Source organism: Oncorhynchus kisutch, linkage group LG1 (assembly GCF_002021735.2).
Source record: "Oncorhynchus kisutch isolate 150728-3 linkage group LG1, Okis_V2, whole genome shotgun sequence".
Classification (NCBI taxonomy): domain Eukaryota; kingdom Metazoa; phylum Chordata; class Actinopteri; order Salmoniformes; family Salmonidae; genus Oncorhynchus; species Oncorhynchus kisutch.
In genome coordinates, this window is record NC_034174.2 from 4,993,932 (window position 1) to 5,011,321 (window position 17,390).

The 17,390-nt window shown below is 45.5% G+C and overlaps 1 protein-coding gene across 1 annotated transcript in view; it reads left to right on the forward strand.

The window, feature by feature from the left end:
• LOC109882700 (metabotropic glutamate receptor 7-like) overlaps positions 1-17,390 on the forward strand; it is a 393,305-nt gene that overhangs the window by 171,171 nt on the left and 204,744 nt on the right. Inside the window, exon 4 of the mRNA XM_031798073.1 lies at positions 1,573-1,727. Within this exon, the coding sequence (XP_031653933.1) occupies positions 1,573-1,727 (155 nt within the window). The remainder of the gene's footprint in view (positions 1-1,572; positions 1,728-17,390) is intronic.

Consider the following 17,390-nt stretch of genomic DNA (forward strand, 5'->3'; position numbering starts at 1 on the left):
ACTCACTCCTGCAGGTTCACGCTCTACAACATGCATTATGTACGACCCTACCTCACACAGGAAGAGGAACATCCGTAGAGTAGGACCTTTCCTCACATAGGAAGCGGCACAGGTCCTAATCGAGGCACTTGTCCTCTCCAATCTGGACTGCTGCAACTCGCTCTTGTCTGGGCTCCCGGTCTGTGCCTTCAAACTCCTGCAACTTATCCAGAAATCTGCAGCCCGCCTGGTTTTAAACCTTCCCAAGTTATCACACTCCTACACCCTTCTCCACTGGCTTCCAGTCAAAGCTCGCATCCACTACAAGACCATTATACCTATTGAGCAGCAAGAGGAACTGTCCCTCCATACCTTCAGGCTATGCTCAAACCCTACACCCCAAACTGAACACTCCGTTCTGCCACCTACAGTAGGGCAGCTCTCGCTCAGCCCGGTCCAAGCTCTTCTCTGTCCGCTAATGTTGGAACTAGCTTCCCCCTGAAGCTAGGACAGCACCCGTAAACCCTACCTCTTCAAAGAGTATCTTAAATAATCCCCCTCCTTTCCTGAACCAAGACTTGTACTTCACCCACCTAGCAGCTCTATCATTCTAACTCTGGCTCCACTGATAGCTACTGTATTGAGGAGAAAGTGGACTTCACCCACCTAGCAGCTCTATCATTCTAGCTCTGGCTCCACTGATAGCTACTGTATTGAGGAGAAAGTGGACTTCACCCACCTAGCAGCTCTCTCAACTTCCCATGCCTGTGATATGCGATTGTCACACCAAGCTATCTTAAGATGAATGCAGTGACTGTAAGTCACTTTGGGATAAACGCTTCTGCTAAATGACATTTTTTTTTTTTTTACATGAACATGTTACTGAGACGCACAAGGGGATGATAGATCAATGTACTGTTTGACAAACTGCTGTATGGAGCTGTGTGACTGATAGATCAATGTACTGTTTGACAAACTCTGCTGTGAATCGTGTATGTGTGCTTGTGTGTGTGGGTTTCTATGGTGTCTGGGTTGCTTGGGAGAATAGCAAAAAAAAGACACATTTCATTTGCAAGATGGACTATAACTGTAACGGCTTTCTAGGTGTGGTGAAGGAGAGTCGGACCAAACTGCAGCGTGTAGATTTTGATCCATGTTTAATCAAACAAACGTAACATGAATAAACACTAAAAAACAATAAACGTAATGAAAACCGAAACAGCCTATACTTGTGTCAACTAACACTGCGACAGGAACAAAGACACTAAGGACAATCACCCACGACAAACTCAAAGAATATGGCTGCCTAAATATGGTTCCCAATCAGAGACAACGATAAGCACCTGCCTCTGATTGAGAATCACTCCAGACAGCCATAGACTTTGCTAGATAACCCCACTAGCTACAATCCCAAATATATACACACCAAAACCCCAAGACAAAACACACCACAATACAAAAACTCCATGCCACACCCTGGCCTGACCCAATATATGAAGAAAAACACAAAATACTTAGACCAGGGCGTGACAATATAACGTACTGTTCCATTCTATGCTATCCTACTCATTCTATCTATGTGTCTGATTGCAGGGGTATCCTGAACGCCAGTAAGAGGGCGGACCAGGTGGGTCATTTCCTGTGGATCGGTTCAGACAGCTGGGGAGCCAAGATCAGCCCTGTCCATCAGCTAGAGGAAGCAGCAGTGGGAGCTGTCACTATCCTGCCAAAAAGAGCAACCATCGCCGGTAGGTTGTGCCTGCAGACTTTTAGTGGAGAGAAAAAAAAGGAAAAGAAGAAAAAAAGCTACTTGCTGTCAAGTCTCCTGTCGTCCACAGTACAGTCTGTAGACTGTATACTAGCACCAATACTGTCTGTCGTCCTTCTCCTACAGTCTGTAGACTGTATACTAGCACCAATACTGTCTGTCGTCCACAGTACAGTCTGTATACTGTATACTAGCACCAATACTGTCTGTTGTCCTTCTCCTACAGTCTGTAGACTGTATACTAGCAGCCAATACTGTCTGTCGTCCACAGTACAGTCTGTATACTGTATACTAGCACCAATACTGTCTGTCGTCCACAGTACAGTCTGTAGACTGTATACTAGCACCAATACTGTCTGTCGTCCACAGTACAGTCTGTAGACTGTATACTAGCACCAATACTGTCTGTCGTCCACAGTACAGTCTGTAGACTGTATACTAGCACCAACACTGTCTGTCGTCCACAGTACAGTCTGTAGACTGTATACTAGCACCAATACTGTCTGTCGTCCACAGTACAGTCTATAGACTGTATACTAGCACCAATACTGTCTGTCGTCCACAGTACAGTCTGTATACTGTATACTAGCACCAATACTGTCTGTCGTCCACAGTACAGTCTGTAGACTGTATACTAGCACCAATACTGTCTGTCGTCCACAGTACAGTCTGTAGACTGTATACTAGCACCAATACTGTCTGTCGTCCACAGTACAGTCTGTAGACTGTATACTAGCACCAATACTGTCTGTCGTCCACAGTACAGTCTGTAGACTGTATACTAGCACCAATACTGTCTGTCGTCCACAGTACAGTCTGTATACTGTATACTAGCACCAATACTGTCTGTCGTCCACAGTACAGTCTGTAGACTGTATACTAGCACCAATACTGTCTGTCGTCCACAGTACAGTCTGTAGACTGTATTCTAGCACCAATACTGTCTGTCGTCCACAGTACAGTCTGTAGACTGTATACTAGCACCAATACTGTCTGTCGTCCACAGTACAGTCTATAGACTGTATACTAGCACCAATACTGTCTGTCGTCCACAGTACAGTCTGTATACTGTATACTAGCACCAATACTGTCTGTCGTCCACAGTACAGTCTGTAGACTATATACTAGCACCAATACTGTCTGTCGTCCACAGTGCAGTCTGTAGACTGTATACTAGCACCAATACTGTCTGTCGTCCACAGTACAGTCTGTAGACTGTATACTAGCACCAATACTGTCTGTCGTCCACAGTACAGTCTGTAGACTGTATACTAGCACCAATACTGTATGTCGTCCACAGTACAGTCTGTAGACTGTATACTAGCACCAATACTGTCTGTCGTCCACAGTACAGTCTGTAGACTGTATACTAGCACCAATACTGTCTGTCGTCCACAGTACAGTCTGTAGACTGTATACTAGCACCAATACTGTCTGTCGTCCACAGTACAGTCTGTAGACTGTATACTAGCACCAATACTGTCTGTTGTCCTTCTCCTACAGTCTGTATACTGTATACTAGCACCAATACTGTCTGTTGTCCTTCTCCTACAGTCTGTAGACTGTATACTAGCACATATACTGTCTGTCGTCCACAGTACAGTCTGTAGACTGTATACTAGCACCAATACTGTCTGTCGTCCACAGTACAGTCTGTAGACTGTATACTAGCACCAATACTGTCTGTCGTCCACAGTACAGTCTGTAGACTGTATACTAGCACCAATACTGTCTGTTGTCCTTCTCCTACAGTCTGTACACTGTATACTAGCACCAATACTGTCTGTCGTCCACAGTACAGTCTGTAGACTGTATACTAGCACCAATACTGTCTGTCATCCACAGTACAGTCTGTAGACTGTATACTAGCACCAATACTGTCTGTCATCCACAGTACAGTCTGTATACTGTATACTAGCACCAATACTGTCTGTTGTCCTTCTCCTACAGTCTGTAGACTGTATACTAGCACCAATACTGTCTGTTGTCGTTCTCCTACAGTCTGTAGACTGTATACTAGCACCAATACTGTCTGTCGTCCACAGTACAGTCTGTAGACTGTTTACTAGCACCAATACTGTCTGTCATCCACAGTACAGTCTGTAGACTGTATACTAGCACCAATACTGTCTGTCGTCCACAGTACAGTCTGTATACTGTATACTAGCACCAATACTGTCTGTCGTCCACAGTACAGTCTATAGACTGTATACTAGCACCAATACTGTCTGTCGTCCACAGTACAGTCTGTATACTGTATACTAGCACCAATACTGTCTGTCGTCCACAGTACAGTCTGTAGACTGTATACTAGCACCAATACTGTCTGTCGTCCACAGTACAGTCTGTATACTGTATACTAGCACCAATACTGTCTGTCGTCCACAGTACAGTCTGTAGACTGTATACTAGCACCAATACTGTCTGTCGTCCACAGTACAGTCTGTAGACTGTATACTAGCACCAATACTGTCTGTTGTCCTTCTCCTACAGTCTGTAGACTGTATACTAGCACCAATACTGTCCGTTGTCCTTCTCCTACAGTCTGTAGACTGTATACTAGCACCAATACTGTCTGTCGTCCACAGTACAGTCTGTAGACTGTTTACTAGCACCAATACTGTCTGTCATCCACAGTACAGTCTGTAGACTGTATACTAGCACCAATACTGTCTGTTGTCCTTCTCCTACAGTCTGTAGACTGTATACTAGCACCAATACTGTCTGTTGACCTTCTCCTACAGTCTGTAGACTGTATACTAGCACCAATACTGTCTGTTGTCCTTCTCCTACAGTCTGTAGACTGTATACTAGCACCAATACTGTCTGTTGTCCTTCTCCTACAGTCTGTAGACTGTATACTAGCACCAATACTGTCTGTTGTCCTTCTCCTACAGTCTGTAGACTGTATACTAGCACCAATACTGTCTGTTGACCTTCTCCTACAGTCTGTAGACTGTATACTAGCACCAATACTGTCTGTTGTCCTTCTCCTACAGTCTGTAGACTGTATACTAGCACCAATACTGTCTGTTGTCCTTCTCCTACATTCTGTAGACGTAGACTGTATACTAGCACCAATACTGCCTGTTGTCCTTCTCCTACATTCTGTAGACGTAGACTGTATACCAGCACCAATACTGTCTGTTGTCCTTCTCCTACATTCTGTAGATGTAGACTGTATACTAGCACCAATACTGTCTGTTGTCCTTCTCCTACATTCTGTAGACGTAGACCGTATACTAGCACCAATACTGTCTGTTGTCCTTCTCCTACATTCTGTAGACGTAGACCGTATACTAGCACCAATACTGTCTGTTGTCCTTCTCCTACATTCTGTAGACGCAGACTGTATACTAGCACCAATACTGTCTGTTGTCCTTCTCCTACAGTCTGTAGACGTAGACTGTATACTAGTACCAATACTGTCTGTTGTCCTTCTCCTACATTCTGTAGAAGTATACTATCACCAATACTGTCTGTTGTCCTTCTCCTACAGTCTGTAGACTGTATACTAGTACCAATACTGTCTGTTGTCCTTCTCCTACATTCTGTAGAAGTATACTAGCACCAATACTGTCTGTTGTCCTTCTCCTACATTCTGTAGAAGTATACTATCACTGATACTGTCTGTTGTCCTTCTCCTACATTCTGTAGAAGTATACTATCACCAATACTGTCTGTTGTCCTTCTCCTACATTCTGTAGAAGTATACTATCACCAATACTGTCTGTTGTCCTTCTCCTACATTCTGTAGAAGTATACTATCACCAATACTGTCTGTTGTCCTTCTCCTACATTCTGTAGAAGTATACTAGCACCAATACTGTCTGTTGTCCTTCTCCTACATTCTGTAGAAGTATACTATCACCAATACTGTCTGTTGTCCTTCTCCTACATTCTGTAGAAGTATACTATCACCAATACTGTCTGTTGTCCTTCTCCTACATTCTGTAGAAGTATACTATCACCAATACTGTCTGTTGTCCTTCTCCTACATTCTGTAGAAGTATACTAGCACCAATACTGTCTGTTGTCCTTCTCCTACATTCTGTAGAAGTATACTATCACCAATACTGTCTGTTGTCCTTCCCCTACATTCTGTAGAAGTATACTAGCACCAATACTGTCTGTTGTCCTTCTCCTACATTCTGTAGAAGTATACTATCACTGATACTGTCTGTTGTCCTTCTCCTACATTCTGTAGAAGTATACTATCACCAATACTGTCTGTTGTCCTTCTCCTACATTCTGTAGAAGTATACTATCACCAATACTGTCTGTTGTCCTTCTCCTACATTCTGTAGAAGTATACTATCACCAATACTGTCTGTTGTCCTTCTCCTACATTCTGTAGAAGTATACTATCACCAATACTGTCTGTTGTCCTTCTCCTACATTCTGTAGAAGTATACTAGCACCAATACTGTCTGTTGTCCTTCTCCTACATTCTGTAGAAGTATACTATCACCAATACTGTCTGTTGTCCTTCTCCTACAGTCTGTAGAAGTATACTATCACCAATACTGTCTGCTGTCCTTCTCCTACATTCTGTAGAAGTATACTAGCACCAATACTGTCTGTTGTCCTTCTCCTACATTCTGTAGAAGTATACTAGCACCAATACTGTCTGTTGTCCTTCTCCTACATTCTGTAGAAGTATACTAGTACCAATACTGTCTGTTGTCCTTCTCCTACATTCTGTAGAAGTATACTATCACCAATACTGTCTGTTGTCCTTCTCCTACATTCTGTAAAAAATGTACTTGTGAAATATATATATTTTTATAGATATGATGCAATATAGCAATATATATATATATATGTTTTTACCATATTGATCAACAAATGAAGAAGACTCAGGAAACTGTAATGCAGTACATTTAGCCAATGTACAGTAAAGGATATGTACTGTCTTTAGTACGCAACACAACAAACTCATAATGCAAGTCCAAAGGTATTTTATCTGATTCTGATTCTGGAGCAACACTAGTTACAGTAGCTACTTCAAATCAGATTATATTTGTCACAAGCTTCATAAACAACATAAATGCTTCCCAACAATACATCGAGAAATAAAGATAAATAATTATAAAATAATAACACACAGAATAAATACACAATGAGTAATGATAACTTGGCTGTATACACGGGATACCAGTACCAAGTCAATGTGCAGGGGTACAAGGTAATTGATGTATGTACATATTCTAGGTAGGGATAAAGTGACTAGGCAACGGGATAGATAATAAATAGTAACAGCAGTATATGTGATGAGTGAAAAGGTCAATAACTACCCGGACTAACTATTTAACAGTCTTATGGCTTGGGGGTAGAAGCTGTTTAGTTGGTTCCAGACTTGTTGTATCGGTACCACTTGCCATGTGGGTTGCAGAGAGAACAGTCTATGACTGGGGTGGCTGGAGTCTTTGACCATTTTCAGGGTCTTCCTCTGACACCGCCTGGTATAGTGGTCCTGGATGACAGGGAGCTCAGCCCCAGTGACGTACTGGGTCTAACCTCTGTAGCACTAAACCTCTGTAGCGCCTTCCGGTCAGATGCCAAGGAGTTGCCATACCAAGCGGCGATGCAGCCAGTCAGGATGCTCTCGATGGTGCAGCTGTAGACATTGTTGAATATCTGAGGGCCCATTCCTAAATCTTTTCAGCCTCCTGAGGGGGACGAGGCGTTGTCGTGCCTTCTTCATGACTGTGTGGGTGTGTATGGAACATTACATGATAATTCCTTAGTGATGTGGACACCGAGGTACTTGAAGCTCTCGACCCGCTCCACTGCAGTTTACCGCCGATGTGGATGGTGGCGTGCTCTGCCCTTCGTTTCCTGTAGTCCACGATCAGCTTCTTTGTCTTGCTGACATTGAGGGAGATGTTGTTGTCTTGGCACCACACTGGAGGGCACTATGGAGTTGAATGCTGAGCTATAGTCAATGAACAGCGTTCTCACATAGGTATTCCTCTTGTCCAGGTGGAATAGGGCAGTGTGGAGTGCAATAGAGATAGTTTCATCGGTGGCTCTGTTGTGGTGGTATGCGAATTGGAGTGGGTCCCGGGTGTTTGGGAAGATGATGTTGATGTGAGCTATGACCAGCCTTTCAAAGCATTTCATGGCTACAGATGTGAGTGCTACTGGGCGATAGTGATTTAGGCAGGTTACCTTGGCATTGTTGGGCACAGAGACTAGGGTGGTCTGCTTGAAACATGTTGGCATTACAGACTCAGTCAGGGAGACACTGAAAATGTCAGTGAAATCACTTGTCAGCTGGTCAGCAAAGCACGCATCCTTGTAATCTGACTGAATGTTAACCTGTTTAAATGTCTTCCTCACATCGGCTATGGAGAGTGAGATGACACAGTCTGGGCAGCTCGCGGCTGGGTTTCTCTTTGTAATCCATGATAGTTTGCAAGCTCTGCTACATCCGATGAGGATTCGATCTTAGTCCTGTATTGGCGTTTTGACTGCTTGATGGCTCGTCGGAAGTCGTTACGGGATATCTTATAAGCATCCGGATTAGTGCCCCACTCCTTGAAAGCGGCAGCTCTATCCTTTAGATCTGTGGGAATGTAGCCTGTAAATCCATGGATTCTGGTTGGGATATGTACGCACACTCACTGTGGGGGACGACATCATCCATGCACTTAAGAATGAAGCCTGTGACTGATGTGGTAAACTATGTTACTATGGTAACCTCAACAAGGAATCCCAGAACAAATTATACATGATCCTAATGATGGAAGTCTGTTATCCTGAACGATCACACACAACTGTGTCATGTTTGGCTATGGGCAGGATGGTATGGTGTGTGTGTGTGTATGTGTGTGCGTGCAAGCTTGTGTGAGTGTGTGTTTTGCAGTTAGGCCTGTTAGCGAAGGCTGCCCTCTGTCAAGATTAGATCACAGCCTCTCTGATTGTGCCAGGTGTGTCGCAAATGGCACTCTATTCCCTATTCCATGTTTCCTATTCCCTATTCCCTAATCCATGTTTCCTGTTCCCTATTCCCTATTCCCTGTTTCCTGTTCCCTATTCCTATTCCCTGTTTCCTATTCCCTGTTTCCTATTCCCTATTCCCTTTTTCCTATTTCCTATTCCCTTTTTAGGGTGAATAGGGTGCCATTTGGGTAATAAGTAGTGCACTAAATAGGGAATAGCGTTCCGTTTGGAAAGCAGGCTCTGAGTCGTGCAGGGTCAAGTCTACCACTGAGTGATGTCATCTGCGCCTTAGCGAGACACTGGACAGATGAAACTGTGAGACTGAGTTGGAGCTGTTGGAGTCTGTAACCTTGAGCTACAGGGTGTAATTGGTCGGGGGAGAGCCCACAGGTGTCAAATTAATAAATTGTTTCCCTTTGATGTTTTCAGAGATACTTTTTTTCTTTATCAGCTAATGATTTATGGGAATGGGTGTTTCTGGGGCCCTGGGGTTGGGGAGGGGGGTGAGGGGGAGGACGGGAAGGGAGGGAGGAGAAGGGACAGGGTTCAGTCTGGCTGAGTGATAGGAGAGAAGGATTTTGAACTCACTCACTCACTCACGCACACACCCACACACACAGGCATGTGCACACACACAGGCATGTGTATACACACACACAAATAAACACACACACACACACAGGTGGTGTGTCTGATTGAAAGACAGAGCGACGGCTGAGGGACTCTGGGCTGCTGTGTGGTTTCACTGGACCGTCTCTCTACTCTCTCTGACTAAGAGGGAGAAAACTCCTGCTGTTCAGCCTGCTGTGAGAAAAGCCACATGTAATGTCAATTAAGACCAAAGCACAGCTCTCCATCACTTGTTGTTGGGTTGGATGGAATAACCGTTTCTTATTGTAGCAAAGAAACACACGTGACTGATGTGTGTAAATGATGCAAATTTTACAAGAACAAATCTTGACCCGGCTAAAATAGGAAGCCATTGCATTCCCCATTCCCCAGTCCCCAATCCCTAGTCCCCATTCCCCACTTCCCACTCCCCAGTCCCCAGTCCCTAGTCCCCATTCCCCAGTCCCCAGTCCCTAGTCCCTAGTCCCCACTCCCCAGTCCCTAGTCCCTATTCCCCACTCCCCAGTCCCTAGTCCCCATTCCCCACTCCCCATTCCCCACTCCCCAGTCCCTAGGCCCCATTCCCCACTCCCCACTCCCCAGTCCCCATTCCCCACTCCCCATTCCCCAGTCCCCAGTCCCTAGTCCGAAATTCCCCACTCCCCATTCCCCACTCCCCAGTCCCTAGTCCCCATTCCCCACTCCCCCACTCCCCAGTCCCTAGTCCCCACTCCCCAGTCCCTAGTCCCCAGTCCCCAGTCCCTAGTCCCCATTCCCCAGTCCATAGTCCCCATTCCCCAGTCCCTAGTCCCCAGTCCCTAGTCCCTAGTCCCCACTCCCCAGTCCCTAGTCCCCACTCCCCACTCGCCAGTCCCTAGTCCCCATTCCCCACTCCCTAGTCCCCATTCCCCACTCCCCACTCCCTACTCCCCAGTCCACATTCCCCAGTCCCCACTCCCAGTCCACATTCCCTAGTCCCCATTCCCCACTCCCCAGTCCCTAGTCCCCATTCCCCACTCCCCAGTCCCTAGTCCCCATTCCCCACTCCCCATTCCCCACTCCCCACTCCCTAGTCCCTAGTCCCCACTCCCCAGTCCCTAGTCCTCAGTCCACATTCCCCAGTCACCTGTCCCCAGACCACATTCCCCATTCCCCACTCCCCAGTCCCTAGTCCCCATTCCCCACTCCCCATTCCCCATTCCCCACTCCCCAGTCCCTAGTCCCCACTCCCCAGTCCCTAGTCCCTAGTCCCCAGTCCCTAGTCCCCATTCCCCAGTCCATAGTCCCCATTCCCCAGTCCCTAGTCCCCAGTCCCTAGTCCCTAGTCCCCAGTCCCTAGTCCCCATTCCCCACTCGCCAGTCCCTAGTCCCCATTCCCCACTCCCTAGTCCCCATTCCCCACTCCCCATTCCCCACTCCCTACTCCCCAGTCCACATTCCCCAGTCCCCACTCCCAGTCCACATTCCCCAGTCCCCAGTCCCCAGTCCCTAGTCCCCATTCCTCAGTCCCTAGTCCCCATTCCCCACTCCCCATTCCCCACTCCCCAGTCCCTAGTCTCCATTCCCCACTCCCCAGTCCCTAGTCCCCATTCCACACTCCCCATTCCCCACTCCCCACTCCCTAGTCCCTAGTCCCCAGTCCCTAGTCCCCAGTCCACATTCCCCAGTCCCCAGTCCACATTCCCCATTCCCCATTCCCCAGTCCCTAGTCCCCATTCCCCACTCCACAGTCCACATTCCCCAGTCACCTGTCCCCAGTCAACTGTCCAAAGTCCCCAGTTCCCAGTCCCCAGTTCCCATTCTCCAGTCCCCAGTTCCCAGTTCCCATTCCCCAGTTCCCAGTCCCTAGTCCCCAGTCCACATTCCCCAGTCACCTGTCCCCAGACCACATTCCCCAGTCCACATTCCCCAGTCCCCATTCCACAGTCCACAATTTCCAGTCCCCAGTCCACATTCATGAGTCCCCATTAACCAGTTCCCATTCCCCAGTCCCCAGTCCACATTCCCCAGTCACCAGTCCACATAAAGCTCTAAACTTTTAAAGAAAGAACCACTTTACTGTAGAGTGTGAATGTGTTGACATGAAAGAGGTCTGGCATAGTCGGCTGTACAGGATAAACAGAGGTTGTGTACCTTTTGGCATCCTGTTCACCTACATAGTGCACTACTTTGACCAGATACCTGTAAGCCCTGGTCAAATATAAATCAAATCAAATCACATTTTTATTGGTCACATACATATGGTTAGCAGATGTTAATGCGAGTGTAGAGAAATGCTTGTGCTTCTAGTTCCGACCGTGCGGTAATATCTAACAAGTAATCTAACAATTTCACAACAACTACCTTATACACACAAGTGTAAAGGAATGAATAAGACTATGTACATATAAATATATGGATGAGTGATGGCCGTGCGACATAGGCAAGATGCAGTAGATGGTATAGAGTACAGTATATACATATGAGATGAGTAATGTAGGGTATGTAAACATTATATAAAGTGGCATTGTACCTCTCTGGGTTTGGGGGGACCCTTGCGTCCCACTTGGCCAATAGCCAGGGAAAATGCAGAGCGCCAAATTCAAATACAATGCTATCAAAATCAAACTTTCAATAAACAAAAAAGAGAGTAGTATATTTAAACCCTGCAGGCGCAACACAAAACGCAGAAATAAAAATATAAATCATGCCTTACCTTTGACGAGCTTCTTTTGTTGGCTCTCCAATATGTCCCATAAACATCAGAAATGGTCCTTTTGTTCTATTTCTTCCGTCGAAATATATCCAAAATGTCAATTTATTTGGCACGTTTGATCCAGAAAAAAACAGCTTCCAATTTGCACAAAGTCACTACAAAATATCTCAAAAGTTACCTGTAAACTTTGCCAAAACATTTCAAACTACTTTTGTAATACAACCTTAGGTATTTTTAAACGTTAATAATCGATCAAATTGAAGACGGGTCTATCTGTGTTCAATACAGGACGACAACAAACTCAAGCATGCTTTCTAGTCTAGCGCAACTCTCAAACAGTACGCATAACGTTACACTGATTCAAGATGGCCGTACTTCCTCATTACACAAAGGAATAACCTCAACCACTTTCTAAAGACTGGCGACATCCAGTGGAAGCGGTAGGAACTGCAAACAAGTCCCTAAGAATTCTAGTTTCCCAATGAAATCTCATTGAATAGACAGTGACCTAAAAAAAAACAGAATGGTTTGCCTGCTACATAAGTTCTGTTATACACACAGAAATGATTCAAACAGTTTTATAAACTTCCAATTCTACTGATAATATGCATATCTTCTATTCTGGGGATGAGTAGCAGGAAGTTGAAATTGGGCATGCTATTTATCCAAAAGTGAAAATGTTGCCGCCAATCCCGAAGAGGTTTTAAAGTGGCTAGTGATACATTTATTACATCCATTTTTTTTTTTAAGTGGCTAGAGACTTGAGTTAGTATGTTGGCAGCAGCCACTCAATGATGGGTGTTTAACCGTCTGATGGCCTTGAGATAGAGACTGAAAAACAGCTTCTCGGTCCCAGCTTTGATGCACCTGTACTGACCTCTCCTTCTGGATTATAGCGGGGTGAACAGGCAGTGGCTCGGGTGGTTGTTGCCCTTGATGATCTTTTTGGCCTTCCTGTGACATCGGGTGGTGTAGGTGTCATGGAGGGCAGGTAGTTTGCCCCCGGTGATGCGTTGTGCAGACCTCTGTCATGACATTGGCCTGGGGCTTTTTTCCTCTCTCTACCCTACTGATGTGACATTTGCAAACCCCTTGGTTAACATAGAGATTCTGGGAACATGAGAAGTTGGGGGGAAATGAACCATATTTTGGTAATCCGACCAGTTGAACATATGGGTTGGTACGTACGTCAGTTCGGTTGTCATCTGATACATTCTCATCAATGATAGGATGACCTAAATTCTACAGTGGAAAGTCTACACATTAGAGTTATCAGATTCACATGGAATTGTTGTTCAATTTAAATGTTTGAATATAACATTATTGGTGAAAAGATTAAATGTAATTTTAGCTTCCACATGAGAGATTTGGGTTTTCATAAGGTTAGGGCTCTGCTCAATCAGTGGCCCGCCCCTGTGAAGAGACATGGGCTATATAACTATGAAGACACACCCTTCTCCCTCCACTATATAAAGCCTTGACGAAAATGTAACCTCCTGTTCCGAGGATGTGAGGACGATGGTCTGATGTCAGAATGGTTCAGATAATGTGATGGGAGAGGTAGGAGAGTAGAAAAGAGGAAGAGCAGAGGGAGAAATACAAGAGATTTTTATTTTATTTATTTATTTTACCTTTATTTAACCAGGTAGGCAAGTTGAGAACAAGTTCTCATTTACAATTGCGACCTGGCCAAGATAAAGCAAAGCAGTTCGACAGATAAAACGACACAGAGTTACACATGGAGTAAAAACAAACATACAGTCAATAATGCAGTATAAACAAGTCTATATACAATGTGAGGTGAGAAGGGAGGTAAAGGCAAAAAAGGCCATGATGGCAAAGTAAATACAATATAGCAAGTAAAATACTGGAATGGTAGTTTTGCAATGGAAGAATGTGCAAAGTAGAAATAAAAAAATAATGGGGTGCAAAGGAGCAAAATAAATAAATAAATTAAAATTAAATACAGTTGGGAAAGAGGTAGTTGTTTGGGCTAATGGGGAGAAATACAAGAGATGGGGGAGAAAGACAAGAGATGGGGGAGAAAGACAAGAGATGGGGGAGAAAGACAAGAGATGGGGGAGAAAGACAAGAGATGGGGGAGAAAGTCAAGAGATGGGGGAGAAAGACAAGAGATGGGGGAGAAAGACAAGAGATGGGGGAGGGAAGAGGGAGAAAGACAAGAGATAGGGAGAAAGACAAGAGATGGGGGAGAAAGGCAAGAGATGGGGGAGAAAGACAAGAGATGGGGGAGAAAGTCAAGAGATGGGGGAGAAAGACAAGAGATGGGGGAGAAAGACAAGAGATGGGGGAGGGAAGAGGGAGAAAGACAAGAGATAGGGAGAAAGACAAGAGATGGGGGAGAAAGACAAGAGATGGGGAGGGAAGAGAGATGGGGAAAGACAAGAGATGGGGGAGAAAGACAAGAGATAATAACTACAGAACGAAGCCAACCTCAGCGTGAGCTTTGGTTGCGAATGGTATGAACTTTGAACTCTAACTCACTACAGAAGTGATACCTCCTAGCCGTTGAGTTAGCGACAGAAGCTGCAAACGGGGGCTAGGAAAGAACAGACAGAGTATCCCGTCTACCACACAACGACGTTACTAGAATGTATTTGGTTTACCAGCAGATACATTCTTCAAAGGACTATGTTGGGCAACACGGCCTTCCATCTACCACCAACCTACCGAAGCGCAGCTCAGAGTAAATATTTATTGCATTTTCCTTTTCCAAATGGGCGGTAATTTAGAATGCATAAGATTCTGTATTTACGATAGAGACTTGGCTTCTCCCTTTGTTCCTCAGTCTTCCCGCTCTGTCACTCAAACCCAGCGTCCTTTTCTTTGTGTAACCAGCTGTCATATCTGTTCCGCCCACTAGGCACATTTTCCTTTATGACGTAATTTGTAATCAAGGTATGATTCATTCTGTGTATATGTAATTCTGTGTGATTAGTTAGGTATTTAGTAAATAAATAATTAAACCCAATTTTACATTACTGATTCAACTTGTTAGCCAGGGTTCATGAAGATAACCAAGAATTTACAACTTTCAGATGAGACTGAAATAAGGTGACGATTAATATTGACTGCCATTGATGTAAAATATTACTAGGTCATTAACAGTTTATTCGGAAGACAACTGCTCTATAAATATTATTTTGTGGTGCCCCGACTCTCTAGTTAATTACATTTACATGATTAGCTCAATTAGGTAATATTAATTACAGAGAAAGGATTTTATAGAATAGCATGTCATATCACTTAATCCAGCATAGCCAGAGACACGACACCTCACTACCCTCTGACGAGCCTTACGGTTGTGGGCGGAGTAGTTGCCATACCAGGCGGTGATACAGCCTGACAGGATACTCTCGATTGTGCATCTGTAAAAGTTTGTGAGTGTTTTCGATGTCAAGCCAAATTTCTTCAGCCTCCTCCGGGTGAAGAGGCGCTGCTGCAGCCTTCTTCACCACGCTGTCTGTGTGGGTGGACCATTTCAGTTCGTCCGTGATGTGTACGCCGAGGAACTTACAACTTTCCACGTTGTCCACAACTATCCTGTCGATGTGGATAGTGGGGTGCTCCCTCTGCTGTTTCCTGAAGTCCACAAACATCTCCTTTGACGTTGAGTGTGAGGTTATTTTCCTGACACAATACTCTGAGGGCCCTCACCTCCTCCCTGTAGGCCGTCTCATTGTTGTTGGTATTCAAGCCTACCACTGTAGTGTTGTCTACAAACTTGATGATTCAGTTGGAGACGTGCATGGCCACGCAGTCATGGGTGAACAGGGAGTACAGAAGATGGCTGAGAACGCACCCTTGTGGGGCCCCAGTGTTGAGGATCAGCGGGGTGGAGATGTTGTTTCCTTCCCTCACCACCTGGGGGTGGCCCGTCAGAAAGTCCAGGACCCAGTTGCACAGGGCGGGGTCGAGACCCAGGGTCTCGAACTTAATGACGAGTTTGGAGGGTACTATGGTGTTAAATGCTGAGCTGTAATCGATGAACAGCATTCTTACATAGGTATTCCTCTTTTCCAGATGGGACAGGGTAGTGTGCAGTGTGATTGCGTCGTCTGTGGACCTATTGGGGTGGTAAGCAAATTGGAGTGGGTCTAAGGTGTCAGGTAGGGTGGAGGTAATATGATCCTTGACTAGTCTCTCAAAGCACTTCATGATGACGGAAGTGAGTGCTACGGGCTGATAGTCATTTAGCTCAGTTACCTTAGCTTTCTTGGGAACAGGAACAATGGTGGCCCTCTTGAAGCATGTGGGCACAGCAGACTAGGATAATGATTGATTGAATATGTACATAAACACACCAGCCAGCTGTTCTGCGCATGCTCTGAGGACGCGGCTAGGGATGTCGTCTGGGCCGGCAGCCTTGCGAGGGTTAATACATTTAAATGTTTTACTCACGTTGGCCGTGGTGAAGGAGAGCCCGCAAGTTTTGGTAGCAGGCCGTGTCAGTGGAACTGTATTGTCCTCAAAGCGAGCAAAAAGTTGTTTAATGTGTCTGGGAGCAAGACATCGGTGTCCGCAACGGGGCTGGTTAACCTTTTGTAATCTGGAATTGAGTGTAAACCCAGCCGCATACGTCTCGTGTCTGAGCCTTTGAATTGCCACTCTACTTTGTCTCCATACTGACACTTAGCTTGTTTGATTGCCTTGCGGCGGGAAACTGTTTGCAACATGTCATGTTGAAAGGCGACCGGAAGACATCCCTGATGTGTCTGGTCTAACATAGAGAGACAGACAGACAGACAGACAGAGCTCTGATGTGTCTGGTCTACCACAGACAGACAGACAGACAGACAGACAGACAGACAGACAGACAGACAGACAGACAGACAGACAGACAGACAGACAGACAGACAGACAGACAGACAGACAGACAGACAGAGCCCAGATGTGTCTGGTCTACCACAGACAGACAGACAAAGCCCTGATGTATCTGGTCTAACACATACAGACAGACAGACAGACAGACAGACAGACAGACAGACAGACAGACAGACAGACAGACAGACAGACAGACAGACAGACAGACAGACAGACAGACAGACAGACAGAGCCCTGATGTATCTGGTCTAACACAGACAGACAGACAGGCAGACAGAGCCCTGATGTGTCTGGTCTACCACAGACAGACAGACAGACAGACAGACAGACAGACAGACAGACAGACAGACAGACAGACAGACAGACAGACAGACAGACAGACAGACAGAGACAGACAGACAGACAGACAGAACCCTGATGTATCTGGTCTAACACAGACAGACAGACAGACAGACAGACAGACAGACAGACAGACAGACAGACAGACAGACAGACAGACAGAGCCCTGATGTGTCTGGTCTACCACAGACAGACAGACAGACAGAC